The 18,015-nt window shown below is 55.4% G+C and overlaps 2 protein-coding genes across 2 annotated transcripts; one reads left to right on the plus strand and one right to left on the minus strand.

Moving 5' to 3' along the window:
- Positions 1-234: 234 nt before the first annotated feature.
- NKX6-3 (NK6 homeobox 3) lies at positions 235-2,558 on the plus strand. Its single transcript, XM_005233531.4, has 3 exons — positions 235-818; positions 1,852-2,021; positions 2,098-2,558. Exons 1-3 carry the CDS (start codon positions 437-439, stop codon positions 2,326-2,328), a joined length of 783 nt encoding a protein of 260 aa, XP_005233588.2. The 5' UTR covers positions 235-436; the 3' UTR covers positions 2,329-2,558.
- A 6,256-nt stretch (positions 2,559-8,814) lies between these two features.
- Positions 8,815-16,326, minus strand: GPAT4 (glycerol-3-phosphate acyltransferase 4). The gene is made up of 12 exons (XM_055820207.1): positions 16,162-16,326; positions 13,274-13,343; positions 12,636-12,933; positions 12,393-12,467; positions 11,861-11,950; positions 11,649-11,742; positions 11,039-11,154; positions 10,764-10,819; positions 10,341-10,426; positions 9,975-10,103; positions 9,814-9,893; positions 8,815-9,198 (listed from the first exon to the last, which is right to left on the minus strand). The coding sequence occupies exons 1-12, from the start codon at positions 16,324-16,326 to the stop codon at positions 9,090-9,092; spliced, it is 1,368 nt and encodes a 455-aa protein (XP_055676182.1). The 3' UTR covers positions 8,815-9,089.
- Positions 16,327-18,015: the final 1,689 nt, after the last annotated feature.

Here is an 18,015-nt window from a genome sequence, read left to right on the forward strand (position 1 = left end):
CAGCGCCCGCGTCCCCCCGCCGCCGGCTTTCAAAGAGCGATTTGTCTGGGCCGGGCCAATCCCGGGCTGGCCCCGCGGCGCAGCCAATGGCGGCCGAGGCCGCCGAGACCCGGCCAATGGGAGCGGCTCCTGCGGCCGCCCGGCCAATGGGGGCCCCGTATTCTAATGGGGCTCATCTTTATCAGAGAAATGTTGGCGCTTCCCAAACCCAAGTTGAGTGTCCGGTGCCGCGGCCACCCGGGGTCAGGAGGGCGCCCGCGCCGCCCCCTGCCCGGGCCCCGGCCCCCGCCACCGCCCTGGGCCACCCCCGCGGCCACCCAGGTGCCCGCCGGGCAGGGCGGACGCCGGGGCCCGGTAGCCCCCAGGCCGGTGGGGATGGGCTGGCTGTCGCGCCCCTGGGGAGCCGGACTCTGAGGGCTGCCTCAGCGCCGGAGCCATGGACGCCAACCTGCCGGGCACCTTCCTGCTCAACGGCCCCTCGCTGGGCCCCTTCCCCGAGGCCAAGGCTCCCGTCTGCCAGTACTCGGTGCAGAGCTCCTTCTACAAGCTGGGCCCCCCGGGGCTGGGTGCCCAGCTGGCCGCCGGCACGCCCCACGGCATCTCTGACATCCTCAGCCGGCCTGCGGCGACACCAAACAGCACCCTCCTCCCCGGCTACCCCCACACGGGCGGATTTAACGGACTGAGCTCCCCGGGCGTCTATTACGGGCCCCAGGTGGGGGCCCTCCCCAAGGCCGGTGGCGATTACCTGTCGCGGGGCAGGAGCTGCTGGGCAGAGGCAGCCCCAGACTGGCGGGGCGGCCGGCAGTGCGGCGGCCGTAAGTACAGTGGGGCCAGGGCGGGTGGGTGCGGGCAGGCGGGTGGGCGCTGTGAGCGACAGGCACCCCGCAGAGCCCCGAACCCTCAGCACCGGCGACGGGACGTGGGGCAGCTGCCCAGGCCGCATCTTCTCTGTCACCCAGCGCGAGGCATGGCTGGTCACCCTGCGGGCTGCCCCAGGACCACAGGGCGGCCCCAGCGCCAGAGCTGCTGGACCTCAACCTGCCAGAGGTTTTGGCTCAAGAACAGGGGCAGCTCCAATGGCAAACGTTAACTCTTTGCTTAGTCCCCAGGCGAGCCACATCTGGCAAGGACAGGCAGAGCCCGCCATCCTGGAGATCCCCTGCTGCTCCGGCAGCCTCGCGAGGGCCAGTGCCTGGCCTGGCTCGGGGCAGGGGCAGGCAGGGTGGCCGACCCTGTGCTGGCAGTGCTGCCTGCCTGGTGGTGAGGGCGGGGGCATTGCAGAGCACGTTGCTGCTGTGCCAGAGGGTGGGTGGGACGGGTGCACCCGCTGTCCCGTGGGGAACCCCAGGGGGCTCAGGGCCAGGGGCTGGGTGCAGCTGCTCAGCATCTGCAGCCGTAGTCCCCTTCCCCTCTCTCCTTGCTCTTGGAGTAGGCAGGTCAGGCAGCTCAGCCGTCTGCTCCTAGCACAGCTCTGCCTGCCTTCCCATCACGCGTCCTGTGGGGTGTGGGGCACAGGGGTACAGTGATCCCAGTGCTGTGTGGCTCTGAGGCCGTGCACTGCTGCGAACGACCCTTCCCCTCTCGGCACAACAAGCTGGTGCTGTCCCCGCGCAGGGGGTACACAGCCTGGCACTGGCACAGGCGGCAGCTCAGCACTCCTGGGATGGGGCTGAAGCCCTGAGGCCAGAATACGGTTTTAATTTAGGGTGGAGCCAGCATGGAGGGACTCTGTGGGTGCTGAGGGCTGGCAGGTGTGCTGGTGCTGTGTTCAGGAAGGGGAGAGCTGCCCAGAGCCATGCACCGCAAAGCACCCAGGCACTCACCCACCTCCCTCATCCTTTTCCACAGCCCCTGCTCACCTGGCTGACAGCATCCACAAGAAGAAGCACACACGCCCAACCTTCACAGGGCACCAGATCTTTGCTCTGGAGAAGACTTTTGAGCAGACCAAGTACCTGGCAGGTCCAGAGAGAGCACGACTGGCTTATTCCCTTGGCATGACTGAGTCCCAGGTGAAGGTGAGTGTTGGTACCTGGGTGGCACAGGGCATGTGGTGTGGTGGCTGCTAACTGAGCTGGGCCCGTGGGGTGGCAGGTCTGGTTCCAGAACCGACGGACCAAATGGAGGAAGAAGAGCGCCCTGGAGCCCTCCTCGTCCTCACAGCGGGTGGGGGGCTCTGGTGGAGAGCAGGCAGCCTCTGAGACTGAGGACGACGAGTACAACAAGCCCCTGGACCCTGACTCAGATGATGAGAAGATCCGGCTGCTGCTGAGGAAGCACCGTGCGGCCTTCTCTGTGCTGGGCTTGGGCACGCACAGCGGCTGAGTGCCGGCACAGTCCCCTCCTCTGGGCTGTGGGGCACCTGGCCCAGCCGCCTGCTTCCTGCCAGGGGTGACCCCCCAGCAGATGCCCGGCTGTGGGTATGGGGTGGCTGTTGCCCGCTTCCTGGCAGCTCCTGCCCAGGGATCACAGCTTGCAGGGCTGGGAGCAGCATGCGTGGGCAGCATCAGGTGTGGCCATGCTGTCAGCATTGATACAATAAAGGTCCCAGCCAAGTCCCAGCGCTTGCTTTGTGGCCGTGTGGTCCAGGGTCCCCTCGTGAGGCTGGGCCAGAGAAGGGGCTGGGATAGCATGAATGGGGCAGGGTCTGCGTGCCAGGCAGGGGAAGGGGCTGGGGCTGTGGTTCTGTGTGTGTGGCAGGAAAGCCCACAGGAAGAAGGCAGCCCTGGGACTCTTTCCAGGGTTTTCCCTGGTTTGTGTGTGCATGGGCAGCAAGAGGTGCTGGTTCAAAAGTCACTTGTTGGGGCCTCATGTTGGAACCTCTTAGCAGCAAATAAATATCATTTATCTTAATGGTGTGAGTGGGAGCCCATTCACCTGTCGAGGCTACAGGATTGATGTGGTGTCAATAGCTCCGGTGTGTTTGCCTGCCAACCTGGTGGGCCCCCCTCCCCATGCTGCACCCCTGTACAGCAGGGGATGCACATATGCACACGGGTGTGCATGTGGGGCTGCACACCCCCTGCTGTGGCTCCTCATGGTCAGCCCTTGCACACCAATGGTGGGTGCCACATAGGGCCATCTGTCCCCAGCTGCTCAGGATGCCAAAGGGAGTCCTTTGGCACAGGCATAGTGCTGGGGGCCCAACGAGCTCAGCAGTTGTTCAGCCAAGAGCCAGTTAAGTGCCAGCCAGGTGTGAGCAAACAGACCGGCTGTGTCTTGGGCAGAAATCAATAAGAGATAAGGTGCTGCTGGCCCATCATATACTGATTAGCAGTGTGGCATGGGCATGGAGGAAGTGCTGGGGGCTGCATCCCAAGCTGCTCTCCCCTGTGGCTGCAGGCAACATCTAGGGATGGACTGGTGGCCACGTCCACCCCCGGGGACAATCAGTGCCCCTGGAGCACTGGGGCTTTGCAGCGGCCCTGAGCACCAGCCTTGTGCCGTGAAGCCGTGGTGTGGGGCTGCAGACCATCACTGTGCAACCCGTCTGCCCAGGCCCCGGGGCCCACATTTGGCTTCAAGTCCTCCAACGTGTCACTTTCTGCCACGCGCTGGGGTGGAGGGACTTTGCAAGGAGCACTGACTTCTTGGCAGCACTTTCCCAGGGCTGAGGAGAACCAACCTCATCCCGTAGGTCCCTGTCAAGCCCTGCCGCAGCGAGTGTGGCGCTTGGAATGCTTCCCTCTCAGTTGCCTCGATGGGACAAATGCCAGCGGGTAGCAGAGCTGATAGACCCTTTGCAAGGGCACGGGAGGGCAGGTCCCACGGGTAGTGCAGTGCACGGGGCTGGGGCAGAGGCTCTGTGCTCCATGCGACCCATCTGTGTGGCAGGGCTGGGAGAGCCACGTCACCATCCATGGGCAGCACCAGCACTCAGCAGGAGCAGGCTCCACACGGCAGAAGTGAGGAGCTGCTGTCAGGATATTTTTTTGACATTTTCTAAGCTGCCCAGCGTGGCTGACAATTTTTAATGTACTAACTGCCTGGTCCAGTGAGCTGATTAATTGGTGCTGTGGAGATCAATACAAAACAGAAAATTAAAACAATTTTAAAGTGATTAAGTAGTTTAACACCTGTCTGATGCCACGTCAGGACTGGGAGACAAATAAAGCAGGTGGCAAAGGGCCTGCTGTAGCTGGGGAGGGTGACAAATCGCAGCCGCAGCCTGGCTGCCCTGTGCATTCCTGCAGCTTGGCTGCCCTGTATGTCCCTGCAGCCGGCCGGGTCCCCCAGCAGTGCTGCTCTCTGCAGGCCCCCGGGGCGGTGGCCAGGACCACCCTGCTCTCCTGCTCACTCTGCCCACTGCTGCTCTCTTCCTGCACAGCCAGCACTGGCCGCTTGCTGCTGCGGCTTGCTGCAGCAGAGTGGTTCCCCTGCCAACACCAGGTACTCAGCAGGGCATGCAAAGCCCGGTCAGTGGCAAGCACCAGCTCTGCCCTCCCCAAACCCACCCTGCGCCCCTCAGCTGGGCCCTACCTGGGGCTGGGCAGCCCTGGGGCGTGTGGGCAGGGCTCCTGCCAGTGTGTGGCAGAGCCTGGGGCTGGTAGCCCCAGGGGCGTGTGGGTGCGAGCGCAGGCAGGGCAGCCTGGCAGGCAGATGGATAGCTGCTCCGCTTCAATTCTGCATCCCTTTTCTCCCAGACAAACCCCGTCGGATTTTCATAAATCAAAGCGCCACACTCTTTAATAAAAATTTATTGACTTACAAGTGATTATTTATCAAAAGGCCATTAATAGCGGCTCCAGGAATGATGTGCTACTGGGTGGTGCGTGGAGACTAATAGCAAATCAATGCCAGCATCCGGGCAGAATCCATATGAGGGCCCCTGGCCCCAGCAGGCTGCATGGCTGCTGCAGCCAGAGCCAGCAGCACCTACCCTGCGGGCCGCCCAGCACTTCCCCCATGGTTATTTATCGCTTACAAATGAAATGATCGATACTTTTAATCTAGAGCTAAATTTATTAACTTTCTCATCGGAGAGAGACATATTGACTGGGGGCATGGGGAGGGGGAGCCAAGGAAAGATGGATGTGTGCCTCCTAACCTGTCCAGCCAGCTCCCTGCCTGCTGCTGAGCATCCCAGCAGGAGCAGGGCTGCTGGAAATGTTCCCCAAGCACGGCGGGGCAGTTGGAGGGCCTGCAGAGCTGGGAGGGCGGGCAGGCTCCTGCGCATCTCCACAGCCTCTGTGACAAGGGCTGGGGGACCCAGCTGTGGGCAGAAGACTTGTGGGCACCCGCAGCTGGGTCCAAGCACCCAGGGGTGCAGGGCACACTGCTGCAGGCACTGGAGTGTGTGTGAGGCCAGCGCAGAGCCCCTGCCCGTGCCTGCAGCGGCTGTGGTGTGGTGTTTGCATGACCTGAAGCCAATGCCCATACTCCCCCCGCCCCAGAGAGGAGGGCTCTGGGTGCACAGTCCTGGAGGACAGGAGGGATGTGGGTGAGTGCTTGGCATGCTGCTGGCTGGGGAAAGGTGAAGGAGAGCCTAGAGATCCTGCCCAGGCAGCCCCAGCCCAGGGCTGTGTCCCCGTCTGCAGCTGAGCACACGGGGAAAGGGCACCCATAGGACCCAGTGAGGGCGGCACTGCCTGGGCACCCCATGGCTCTCTGGGGTAGGGGCACCCTCCAGAGCCAGCCCAAACCACGGCACAGTGCAGCAGCCTAGGCCCAAACAGCCCCCTGAGCAAGGGAAAAGCTCTGCAAGCCTTGGAGCCTGAGCAGCAAAGCTGTTAGGCAAAACTGGGGCTCTTCTCCCCTGGCCAGAGGCTGCCAAGGCTGCCACAGAGGTCAGCAGCAGCTTTTTGGGTAAAAGCACATGACTCAAGCAGGAAATGGAGCAAATACAGCTCGTAAAATGCTATGATTACATGGTATAGAGCAAGGGTCCTCAAACTTTTTTAAACAGGGGGCCAGCGCGGATGAAGTGGCAGGAAGCCATCTGCGGCTGCTTGGTTTCCCTCCCCAACCCCCTGGGGGAGGGGGGGGGGGCGGGAGCGTATCTAGCCCACGGGCTGTAGTTTGAGGACCCCTGGTATAGGGTCACTACAGGGTAACGCACACCTGCTTGGTAACTGACACTTAGCGATGCTACAGGTTAAGTCCCATAATGCATGTGCTATACCCAGCATTGCTTCTACAACTAAAAGATGGTCAAAAACTCTGTATGAATAGAACAACTGCCAAGGACCTAAGGGTTGCACTTTGCTTTTTCCTTTTCTTTTCTTTTGTTTTTTGAAGGAGCAAAGTACAGCCCCATCAGTTAACGGACACCGATGGAGGACTGGTGAACTGGTGTTAGGAGCCGTACCTAACGAACTGGGTAAAACAAGTAAACTGAAATGCTAGTTAATAGGCCCTTGATGCTGTAATACACTCCTAATGAAGGAGGGGTCCTAGCCTGGGCAACCGAGGTGTCTGTCAGCAAGGAGTAGTTGTTCTGTCTTCTATTGGTAGCACAGGAGCATAAGCAATACACTTCAGTCCTGTAGATGTTAACTATCTCCTGCTTGGCTTCAGCTGCTTTTGTTCTGTTACCTTAGGTGGAAAGAAAATGGTATCAGGCTTTGTTGCTTTTTCTTCCCCACCCCCCACTCCAGATCAGTTGCCATAGCTGAAGTTGGGCAGGAGAAGAATGTGAAATTGGGGTAACAGTGAAAAGCATGGGGCCAATAAGGCCATCTCCATCACCAAACACGAACAGCCTGGTTTCTCTTGGCAGGGCTGGATGTTAATGGTGATCATGTGTAACAGATCACTGATAATTGAATGCAATGTTTGTGCAGGTAATGTGTCTCTGTGTGTGTATTTATAAAGGATCCTATTTTGAGCACTATGAGAAGCAAAGGTAAATCAATTAGGTATAGAAATGTTTCCCCTAACTGTATGTTAGCAGATCATATGCTGCTAAGTGTAGCTTTACGTCACTGTAAGGAAGACTGTCCCCTCTCAGGTATCATACTGGGAGCAGTTCAGTTTATTCTTACATTAAATGATGGACCTGGCATAGGTGGATGTCCTGGTTTCAGCTGGGATAAGGTTTATTTTCTTCTTAGTAGCTGGTGCAGTGCTGTGTTTTGGATTTGGTGCCAGAACAATGTTGATTAGCACACCGATGTTAGCTGTTGCTGGGTGATCTTTATACCAAGTCAAGGACTTTTTGGTTTCCTGGGCCCTGCCAGCCAGAGGGCTGGAGGGACATGGGGAATCGGGAGGGGACGTGGCCGGGACAGCTGACCTGAACTAGCCAAAGGGATATCCATACCATATGACGCCATGCTGAGTATATAAACTGGGGGAAGAAGGCAGGGCGGGACATCCGGCATTACGGTGTTTGTCTTCTGAGTAACCATTACGTGTGATGGAGCCCTGCTTCCCTGTGGATGGCCAAACACCCGCCTGCACATGGGAAGTTTGCTTGTGTAGCTTTTGCTTTACCTATTAAACTGTTCTTATCTCAACCCTTGAGTTTTACACTCCTTTCCGATTCTCCTCCCTATCCCTCTGGGCGGGGGGTGCAAGTGAGCAGCTGTGTGGTGCTGGGTTGCCAGCTGGGGTTAAACCACGGCAGTGGAGAATAGCACACCATGGAAAATAGGGTTCCTCTACTATGGAGACAAGTTGTGCATCCCCTGCTTGCACATTCTGCACAGGTAAAGACGACCTAACCGACCCAAGAGAAGTGTTTTGAAGCCACCAGCAATGCGCAGGAGGGAAGCTGCACAGAATGGGATAACGTGGGGGTATGTGCATCCTGTCTCATGAGAAAGGTTAGGGGAGTTTCTGAACCCTTCCTCTCTGTTGCTTTCTTTTCTCCATTTCTCTGTCTTGATATAGCGAATAAAAGGAAGCAGGCACTGAACTACCTTGAATCCATGTTAGTATCTAGCGCAGGGAAATTCAGATTTCAGGACATTTATGCAGAATAGCTGTCCTGACCTAGGGGACAGCAGATGCCCGCCCCCAACAAACACCACGTGAGGTACAAAGGAAGCACTTCAGTGCTGCCTTCTCTAGCCTTCTAGAAAATGCAAGCAGGCTTCTGCAGGTAGCAGAGAAACAGTATTTGCTTGTAAGAGCAGGCAGAAGACCCAGTGAAAGTGCTAGTTTGTAGGAACATAAGGAAAATTGGAAAGTACAGGTGATGAATGCTCAAATACAAGTTGTTTTACTGAAAAATATACTTGCAGAACTGAAAGGGCAAGGGGTACCACCTCCAGCACAAGATTTCTGTTTCCTTGCAATAAGCTGAGATTATCTATGTACATGTTGGTGCATAACGAGATCAGATCCCACCATTTCCCTCAGCAGACACCTGAAAGGGGATCTCCTGCCCCACATTCTCAGCCTCTCCCACCCACCCTGGGCTCCACCACAGCACGTATTGATTCAAGAGCCCCACCTGCTACACGAGTGACAACTGCCTGGCAACCCGCAGTTCCAGGGGACAGAGGAAGGCTTCCAAGGAGGATGATCCTCACTGCTTGAGGAACCCCAGCAAAGAGGCTGTTATGCAGATGCTGGAGAAGCAATGGTCTGGGTCAGGCTATAACAGGAGGGCAGCAAAAGGAAAAGGAAAGGTTTCTCTTTCCGGAAGTAAAGCTGGAAATGGCCTCAGAGACCACATACTGCTCCTAAGGGGTTTATGCCACACAAATGGGAAGCACAGGCTCACGAAGACTCCCTTGGTTGTCAAGGCAGCTAATTTCAGTGCAGCTCACTAGTTTCTGTGCCATGGGAGACTTGTGACTGACACACATGTACATCAACACACCAGTCCTCCCCCTGGGCTTGTAAACACCGTATGGAAGCAAATGACACCATAAGTGTTTCATTTAATATTGCCCCTGCAAGGGGCTTCACTGTAACAGTAACAAGAAGGCATCTTTGCCAAGACCTGCCCAGGGCCTGAAGACTCGAGGCAGTAATAGTGCCTCTGGGAAAGAACAGCCAGAGGATGAAGGAGCAAGTCCAAGCAGCTCTGGAACAGCCAAAGTCCAAAGATTCAGAGCTGCTTCAGACAAGCCCTGGCTCGTGCTGGAGGCAGAGGGCTCTGGCCAGGCCCAACACCAGTGCTGGAGGCAGAGGGCTCATGAGCGGCTCCGGTCTTCATGGTTGCCTACAATCATTTTGCTGTAGAGTTTCTGTTGCTCCTCCTTGAACGTGTCTTTCACCTTCTCCCTCTTTAGTCCTCCATCCCTGGGGAAAGAGTCATACCATCAGAGATGCTGCAGGTGTGCACCATCTGAAATTTCAGTTGGGGCTGCTCAGAGCAGGGCAGAGCTCCCGCAACCACCAGACAGCTACCCTTGTACCTTACAGTGCCAGGGCACGCTGCAGACCAACCATCCCCAAGGGGAGTTACTTTCACACCTTGCTCTGCCAGGAGCTGCACCCATGGCCCCACGCTGTGCTCAACATGGCAGTTCTGTCAGAAGTGTGAGCTGCTCTGATACCACTACAGGAGACTGCCTGCAGAGTCCCTCTGCCCCTCAGATCTCACTGCTTGAAAAAGGAAGTTCCCAAGCTCAACCCACTTCGCTGAGCATCAAGGTAGAACCAGAGTATCCCAGTGCAAGCTGAAATCACAGAATGAAGCCCTGGTGCCCAACACACACAGCAGAAGCAAAGACTTGGGTCACTGCTACAGAAGAGCAGTTTTGGAGGTCACAGGCAACATCCATCTCCATTTCTCCATAGCCCTACTGTGCCCCGTGCAAGACACAAACTTATCTCTGCAGCCCACAAGCACAGACAAGGACACAGGAACAAGGAACCCTGGCACCAGGAAGAGAAAAGCCTGCCTGGACTCACCAGAGCAGATCCACAAGGCCCCCCTGCCTGGCAATGGCTGACTTCACTCGATTGGCAAACTGGACAGCATCCTCTTTGGGCTGTGACAAAACAACACTGTTCAGCAGGAGCAAAGGGCCAAACAGACAGCAGATCAGATAGACCAGGTCCACCTTACTCACCTGCCTGGTCATTGGGGGCAAGTACCAGACACTGCAGACAATGGCCCAGCTAGTCATCATCCTAAGGAGGTAGGTTACCATGCCATATTTGCTGCTGTTCCAAAAGGCATCTCCAAACTGTGGGTCATACTACAGAGGCAGAAGAGCTCATCAAAGTCAGGGAGTGGCTGCACCCTCCCTGAGGCTCCAAGTTCCACCCCAAGCCCAGCAACAGGCCAGCCCTCCCAGAGCACTGCACGGAGTGACCTTGGCTTCCCCCTGCCCTCAGACTGGGCTGTTGACCTAGCAGCACCAAGACCGGGCTGCCAAGACTGAGCTCTCACACAGAGGGCTGCTTGTGCTGTAAGAATGTTTGCTTTGCCATACCTTGATAGCTACAGGGTAAACTGTGGCTCCAATTTCAAAGCTCCCCTTTTTGAACATCATCACAGATGTGTTGTTGATGCACGTTCCTGCAAGAGGCAAGCACAATCTTCTCAACTCCCCTTCGCAAGTCAGTTCAGAAGTCTAAGCTATACAGCCAAGGGCTAGGCCACAGGCACCCAGCAACTGCCCCCTAACACTCACTCCAAACCCTGTTCTCTGTGGGCACAGGACGTGCCGCTGGGACATCATATATCTGACTTCCACATTCTGGGTTCAGTCAGCTCTAAAGATGCAATGTCCCCCTTGCCTCAGGGAAGGGTCTCAAGGCCCTTGGCTGTGTAAGAAGGGAAGGAAGAGAGATGCTGTGCTGTCCCAATGGGTCACCTCCACCAGGTGCCTGTCTGGCCTTGCTCCACAACTCACCTTCTGGAAAGATGAGAATAGGCAGTTTGCTCTTGTCCTGGACGTGCTCTGTTAGCCTAAGTGGAAGAGTGTCACCAGTTAGCACAGGGCACAGCAGCTGTCACTAGCAACCCGCAGAGCATACAGTCCTTATCCTGGGGGCTACCTGGGTGCCAGCAAGTGGCACAGTTCCCAACACCCATGAGGCAAGGCAGTGTCTTCACCCAAGGGACGTGGGCAGCTCCCCCCACTTCCCCAGCCTCCAGACCTCCTCCTGCAGCTAGCAACTGGCACACCTTTTGGCGACAAGGTGACGATCTTTGACCTCAGAGCGTTCAAACCAGACGTGGGGGCAAGCTTTCACCATGGCCCTCTGTATCACACCCATGAGCCCTCCGTGGATCTGACCCACCTGAACAGGGCAAGAAGACACAAGTTACAAGACCAGGGGACACATGAAGGCCCAGGCAGCTCCTAGCTTCACGGCAAAGTTGTGGTTCATCTTTCTACCCTTGCCCTGGAAAGGCTGAGAGGAAAAGTCCCAGGCTTTGACTGGAAGGACAGATGTAGCAAGGCCCAAGTGCTTTCCACATTGCCAGAGGCCCAGCTGGGGAAGCACTTTGCTCTTCTGCGGACGGCAAAGCCCAGAGCTTTATTTGAAAAGCCATGCCCAGATTCCCCTGGTGCTCTGAGTCCCAAACCAAGCTTGCTGGAAAGCCACATGCCATGGGACATCTGTGCACAAGGTCTGAGAGTGCCCTGCGATGTCATGCAGGGAAAAGTAGTTCTGCATGCTCAAAAGCCTTTTGCTGCCTGCTCCTTGTCCCATGAAATATACTTGCTGCTCCCACCACATGTGCAGCCAGGCCCTGGCAGGCAGAGCTGGGGCTGAGGTGCAGACCTTACCATTGCGTAGTAGCCATCACTGGCCAGGATGATCACGTCAATGGGAGATGTGTGATTGGCCACACAGATGCCTCCATTTCGGGGTCTGTTTTCTCTAAATGCAAAACAAAGGTACAGATGAGGACAGAGGAACAAAACATAAGGCCTGCAAGAGGCACAGCACGGAGCAGTTAGTGGAAAGGGACACCCTGCAGCAGACAGTGCCTCCTTACCGGTCATGGTAGGTGATGATGGCTGTGAGGGCGCGCACACAGATCCGGTAACACATCAGGTGGACATGCTTGCTCAGGAACTCCTTACACCTGCAGCCCGGGACAGAAGCTGTCACCCCCTGGTTCTACAGTATCGCCTGTAAGGATGTCACTCAGCCCAGCTGCCCCAGGACATGAGATCCAGGCAAGACTTCACATCTCTCCCACAGGAACACATCTCATCCTGGGTTTTGCTGTCACCTTATGACCACCGATTCTTAACTCGTGAGAAGCAAACCTCAGCCTTTGCTCTCTTCTGTTATCTTTCCTTTCAGAGCCCAGGGCTGAGCTCTGCCATAGGCTTAGTGCTCACATCTAGGCCTTTTGTTTAAAATTACAGGGTGTCTCTTCCTGGGAGGCCACAAATGCCAAGACCACCCACCTTGTCTGCAGCAGGCAGAACAAACAGGCCTTGCAGGAAAACTTCAGGATTCTGAGGTCTCAAACTGCACAGGGGGCTCCCCATTCCCTCTTCCCTCAAACACAAACTCACCTTCCATTTGGCAAATATCCCACCACTGTAGTACCAGTCACCAACAAGCTGATGCCAGTAAACGCCAAGGCTATCCTGCAGGAAGAGGGAAGCTACACGCTAGCATAACCAGGCCACAGGCCCTACTCATCAAGTAGCCCACCTCTCCTGATCATGTTGAACAGGCTCTGTGGAGCTTGGAGACCAGCTGCACTTGCTGCAGTGGGAACATGCCATCAGCACCATCTCGGCAGGAGCACTCACCTGAGGGGCAGGAGGAAGCAGTAGCGGATGAGCACCCCCAGTCCCCAGAGTACAGTGAGGCGCAGACTGATATACTGGAAGTTGTAGTTGGTCCTGCTGAGCAGGTTCCAGGACTCCAGCTCTTCAGCTGAAAACCTCTTGGTCACTTCATCATCCATGATGGTCTCAATGCCTTTGCGGCAGAAATAGAAGATATCTGAGAGCTCAAACTCAGGGGTGTCCAGGGCTTTGCCACTGCCGCTCCGGCGGATCTCCTTGATCTCCTCTTCCAGTGATGTTGGCTCCTTTGCAATGATACCTGCAACATGCCACAGGCAGCTCTGAGCAAAGTATGACTTGCCCATTCAAATGCAGCCGAGAGCCAGGGCCCTTGCTCACTTGCCCACCCTCCACAGGGCCCCCCCTTCCCTTCTCCAGTTTAGACAGGCATAGACCAGCCCTCCCAACCCCGTAGAAATGAAGGACTGCCTGGGCGCCTCCCTCCCCTTCCTCACAAAACGGACCTCTCCATAGCTCCCTCCACTCCATCTATATGGAGGAGGCTTCCCAGAAAACCTCAGCTGCTCCGAGACACATTTACCTCATCTCCCTAAAAGAATTTTGAACTTCGTATGTACCCATGCAGGGCACAATCTTACCATTGACGTAGGGCTTGTATAATGGATGGTTCTTCTCCTTGGCACCACGCTCTATTCTCAGTGTTGCCCACTGCAAGAGACAAATGATGAGCAAGATTCACAAGGCTTGTAGCTCCATTTCACACTACCCCTTGTTCTACAGTAGACTTCCAGGAAAGACCATGGTTAAGGGGAGAAGATGGGGCTAAAGCAGGAGGCTTCCATACAGAACTGGAAGAGTGAGTGGTGGACACAACTGAACCAAGGTGGAAGCAGAGTCTGGCCTGGGAGGAATGTTTTTACAGCAGAGACCTGCCTGCCCTGCAAGACAAGAGAACTGATGGGGAGGTGACTAGTACAGGCACAGGACAGCCATGATGTTTGTGCGCCACTCTGCATAGCAGAGCGCCAGGGGGAAGCGTGAGCGCCACAGGGAAGCCGAGAGGTCAGTGCTGATACGGCACAGCAAGATTTTCTGCAGTCTCTGTGTCCTGTAGGCTCTGTTGCACCTGGCATGTGGTTGCCACTGCACAGCTTCTGGGTGGACCGTGCATCCAGCTGGTGTGGCCCACACCACAGCGCAGGAAGCCCATCATGGGGCTGGTGCTATTTTTCAACCCTTACTTCTTCCAAGCTCAAAGCAGAGACTGTGTTTTCAGGCTGCTGCTAAAAACATCAGGCCGATGACAGGATGGGATCCTTCCCTCTCAGATTCAGCTCACAGCTGCTGCTGCTTCTCAGCTGACCAGTCAGTCCAAAGCTGCAGCAGCAAGCACCCTTAGACAGCTCTGTGGCAGCTGGCTGCCAGAAACCATGCCCAGACTACCTGTTAGCCATAGAAACCTCTCTCAGCTAATTCTCAAGGACACCAGCAAAAACTGCTGGCTGGATTTCTGATCGGTCTTTCTGCCTGCCCTCCAAGTAACCCTCTCAGCTTCACTCTCTTCTTCATTACACAGGCCTGGTAGAAGAAGCTTCTGAAGGAGGACTTGTGTACAGCATGCCAATTGCTCCAGGCTAGCTGCTCCATCAGGGATCTGTGAAGAAGGGGAAGCTGCTGGAAACTCCTGGCAACCCAGTCTCAGCCCGTGCCAGCATCAGGTCAGAAGGCAGTGATGTGGGAATGCTAACTACATATGCAATTTCCAGCTCATCCAGCAGCTGCCTTTGCCAGCAGAAGGAACTGCAGGATTGCAGAAGATTGCCTAGACACTGCCATCCCAGAGAAGTCAGGAGAGGAGCTCTCACCCAGCAGGTGCTGAGCAGCCTATGGAGAAGGCGTTCGTTCCTTGCAAGCCCAGCTTGGGCTCTATCCTGACTGCATTAGCAGAAAACCCAGACTCCCATCTGGGGAACAGGAGGCATGTCTCCCTCAGCCACCAACAGTGATGTGTAGCCACCACCCCAACCCCTGCAGCTTGGGCTGTCCCCCCACAGGTTGCCAGACTGGACTGCTGTCCATCTGGGCTATGTTTGCAACACTGGCCTCTAGAGATGCGAAAATCTTTCAGGTAAATAACGCTCCTCAAAAATCCAATTCTGAATGACCAAACCTACCGAGTGAATTTTCCACCAAAACTGTAAGCAGTTGGGCCAGAGTGCTCCTCTCACCCACCACAAAGATTCTTTAATAAAAGCTGAAATAGACTTCAAAGTCTTTTCAGAAAAATAGTTTCAAAATTAAACACCAAAATAGATGCTGAGATTAAACATTCCTGAATTGAAGAAAGGAAAAAAACCCAAAAAACAAAAAAACCAAGGTGAAAAGTTCTATTGTAGATAAACCAAAATTCTTACTGATTTTTTCTCCCAGTTCAGTCACTACATTTGAAGTCAGGTCTTCAGACACCTGTGTTAACAAAGCACCTCACAAAGCCCAGGGTCTTCCCATCCGCACCTCAGGCTTTTTGGGAGGACTCAAGAGTTTAAAGAGCTGAACAATGCAAATTCCAGGGCTGCCTTCCCAAGCCAGCCAGTACAGAGATACTGCTGGGGAAGACCACCCCTGTTCAAACAGCACTAGCCATATCATAAATCCTTTAGCAGCCTGAACTTCATATTTAAGAGCCTAAAACCTCCCTGTCAATCACAGGTCACCCCTTTGGCTTTTGCCTGGGCTGCGAGGGTAAGGTGGTGTAGGATCTTGGCAAAAATTCTCGTCTCACCAGGGACTTGCTTCAAGGAGACACGTTGGCTGTGAGACAGCCCATAAAACCAGCCTGCAAAAGGCAGGCAAGAGAACAGCACGACCCCAAGCTGGAAAATTCCACTTGGCCTCTCTTTAGCAAGAGGGTCAGCAAGGGCTGCTGGTCGTCCTCAGAGGCTGCAGGTGCAGCCATGGCTGCTGGGCCCAGCAGATGAGCAGGCAGCGCTGCTGAGGGTGAGCTGTGGGTTCTGGCCACAGACCTCAGGGCTTGCAGTACAGGAAGCCTTGCCTTACCTCCGGCTTTGGCTTCATCCAAACATGACCCGGAGAGAGGCAGCCTGCTGACTGCAGCCTTGCCCCTCCCCATCACACCCTACACCCCTTTTGGCTTCCTTCCATATCAAATTATACCAGGCACACTGCCTTGCCTAGGACATTAACCCACCCAGGCACACACCTCCTTTCAGCACACTGACAGATTCTCCCGCGCCACCGCATGCTTACAGGCCACGCTATATCCTACTGCTTTACTTACAACATTAATTACTGGGGAAAAAAATGCTCATCAACAGAGCTCTAGTAAACTACATTTGGATGAGATGACCCAAACAGGTCATGTGGCACCAGCACACGTCACCAACAAACCAACCTCTCACCCCAGTCACCTGCAATGCTCTGCTGAGGGGCAAAAGCCTCTCTCCCTGGCACAACCACGCTTGACAAGACCCCTGTAAACAGACAGAAAATTACGAAAACAACTTACCTGGAAAATCTTTAATAAAGTTTTCATGTAAACCTTGCGGATGCCAAAGGAGACCCCAAAAATTGCTGGCACAATGATGAAAACCAGAAGCAGAGTGAAGAGGACAGTTATAGAAATCCCCAGGAGATTAACAACCAGGCTGTCAAAGGGGAGCAGGAGGAACATGGTGAAGGGCCCAGGCAAGGCTGGAGCCCTGCAGCCAGACAGAAGGGCTGCCCACAGCAATAAACCAGTCCTCCTGTTATTCAACAACAGTCTCACACATGCACTGAGTTCGCAGCCTGCTCACAGACCCCATTCCAAAATTCACATCCTTTTCAGGCTCTGCAAGAGAGGGAACACAACAGGATCAGGGCAAGCAGTTGGGAAAACAAGCGAACAGTCTGCTGGAAGCCCAGGTGAGTTCTGACAGTGTGGGCTGAGGTGCTCAAAGACGATGGAACACACACAGAGGTTCCTCCATAGGTGTGCAGTGAGCACTGCGCTGACACAACTGCGCAAATGGATATCCTCCCAAGGCGCCGCTGAGCAAGTCCTGCTGTGGGGCGGCTTGTGAAGAACCTGGCAGCAGAATCCCCTTCTGGCTGCTGAAAGCATGCAGAGTCTCTTCACAGGGAAAAGGTGGAGTCCATCCCTGAGCCTGCATTGGAGGAGATCGAGGGAGTTAGCACTTGCAGGAGCCTACTGTGTGCGGAGCTATTGTTGTTCTTTCTGTGAGGACACAGGCAGTAACAGAGATCCTTGCATGACGCCTGGAACAAGTTTAAATCCAGAGGCCCCTGTCATCCACTCATGCTGAAGGGTCATTATAGACATGAATGAAGCCTGTGTCCCTGGAAAGCTCTTCAAACAGCAAGTTGGCTTCTTGGCAGATGAGGCACTCACATGTCACCAGCACTAGTGGAGGAAAGAGAAACCGAAGTCAGGCAAGTCACGCACCTCAGAGAGATGTCAACTCAGTGAGGGTGGCAGGAAGCCAGGGACAGTGGGCTCTGAAACCTGGAAGATAGCACTTGGGCTGGTCACATCACTCAGAGCAGCTCCTGAGACACAGCAGGCTCAGACTGGCACTCCAGCTACTGCCTGGCACTGTCACAGACTTGGGAATTACCCCTGCTGCCACTCGTCCCGTATTTTCATACCATCCACACCTCAGATTGAGCAGACTTGTCCAGAACCACGCCTATTACACAGGACACTGCAATCTGGTCCCAAGCACAGGAAAGGAGTCAATGGAGTGACATAAAACCCGTCCTCACGATAAAGATCTTATCACTGCTCTCATTTCAGAGGCATCTGAGAGCGCTGAGCTAACCAGGTACCCAGATTCCTGGGAAGGCATCACTTCCTCTACTGCTGTACACACATTTCCCCCACCACCACCACCCCCAGCACACCAGGCAGCTTCACAAACAGCTCAGGACAGGGAGTTAGCCCAAGGGGACAATTAATGACGATGATTAGTCAAAGTGGAACTTGCCGGGGACACGAGACCGCCAAAGTCAAACACTCAGCACTACAGCCCTTCCGGGGCAGGACTCCCTCCATGCCATGGCTATGTGCAAGGCCAACCCAGGGAGTAAAAACAGATGAGTCTGTTCCGGGGGGACTCCCCTCCAGACACTGCTTTCACCTGGCTTCGAGCAAAGGCTTCGGAGCGCCAGCCTGAGGATGGGCTTTAGCCGGTGGGCAACAAGCACGCAGGAGCTGAGGAGAATCTGGAAGATCCTCTCGCTCCCCCCGTACAGTGTCTTCCAGCTGCTGGCATAGCACTGCCACACCAGTGGAGCCAAGAATGTTGCTGGCGCTCCAAGGAACACACACACCGTGTCCTGGGAGAGGCACCTCTGCAGC

Source organism: Falco peregrinus, chromosome 17, assembly GCF_023634155.1.
Source record: "Falco peregrinus isolate bFalPer1 chromosome 17, bFalPer1.pri, whole genome shotgun sequence".
Taxonomy (NCBI): Eukaryota; Metazoa; Chordata; class Aves; order Falconiformes; family Falconidae; genus Falco; species Falco peregrinus.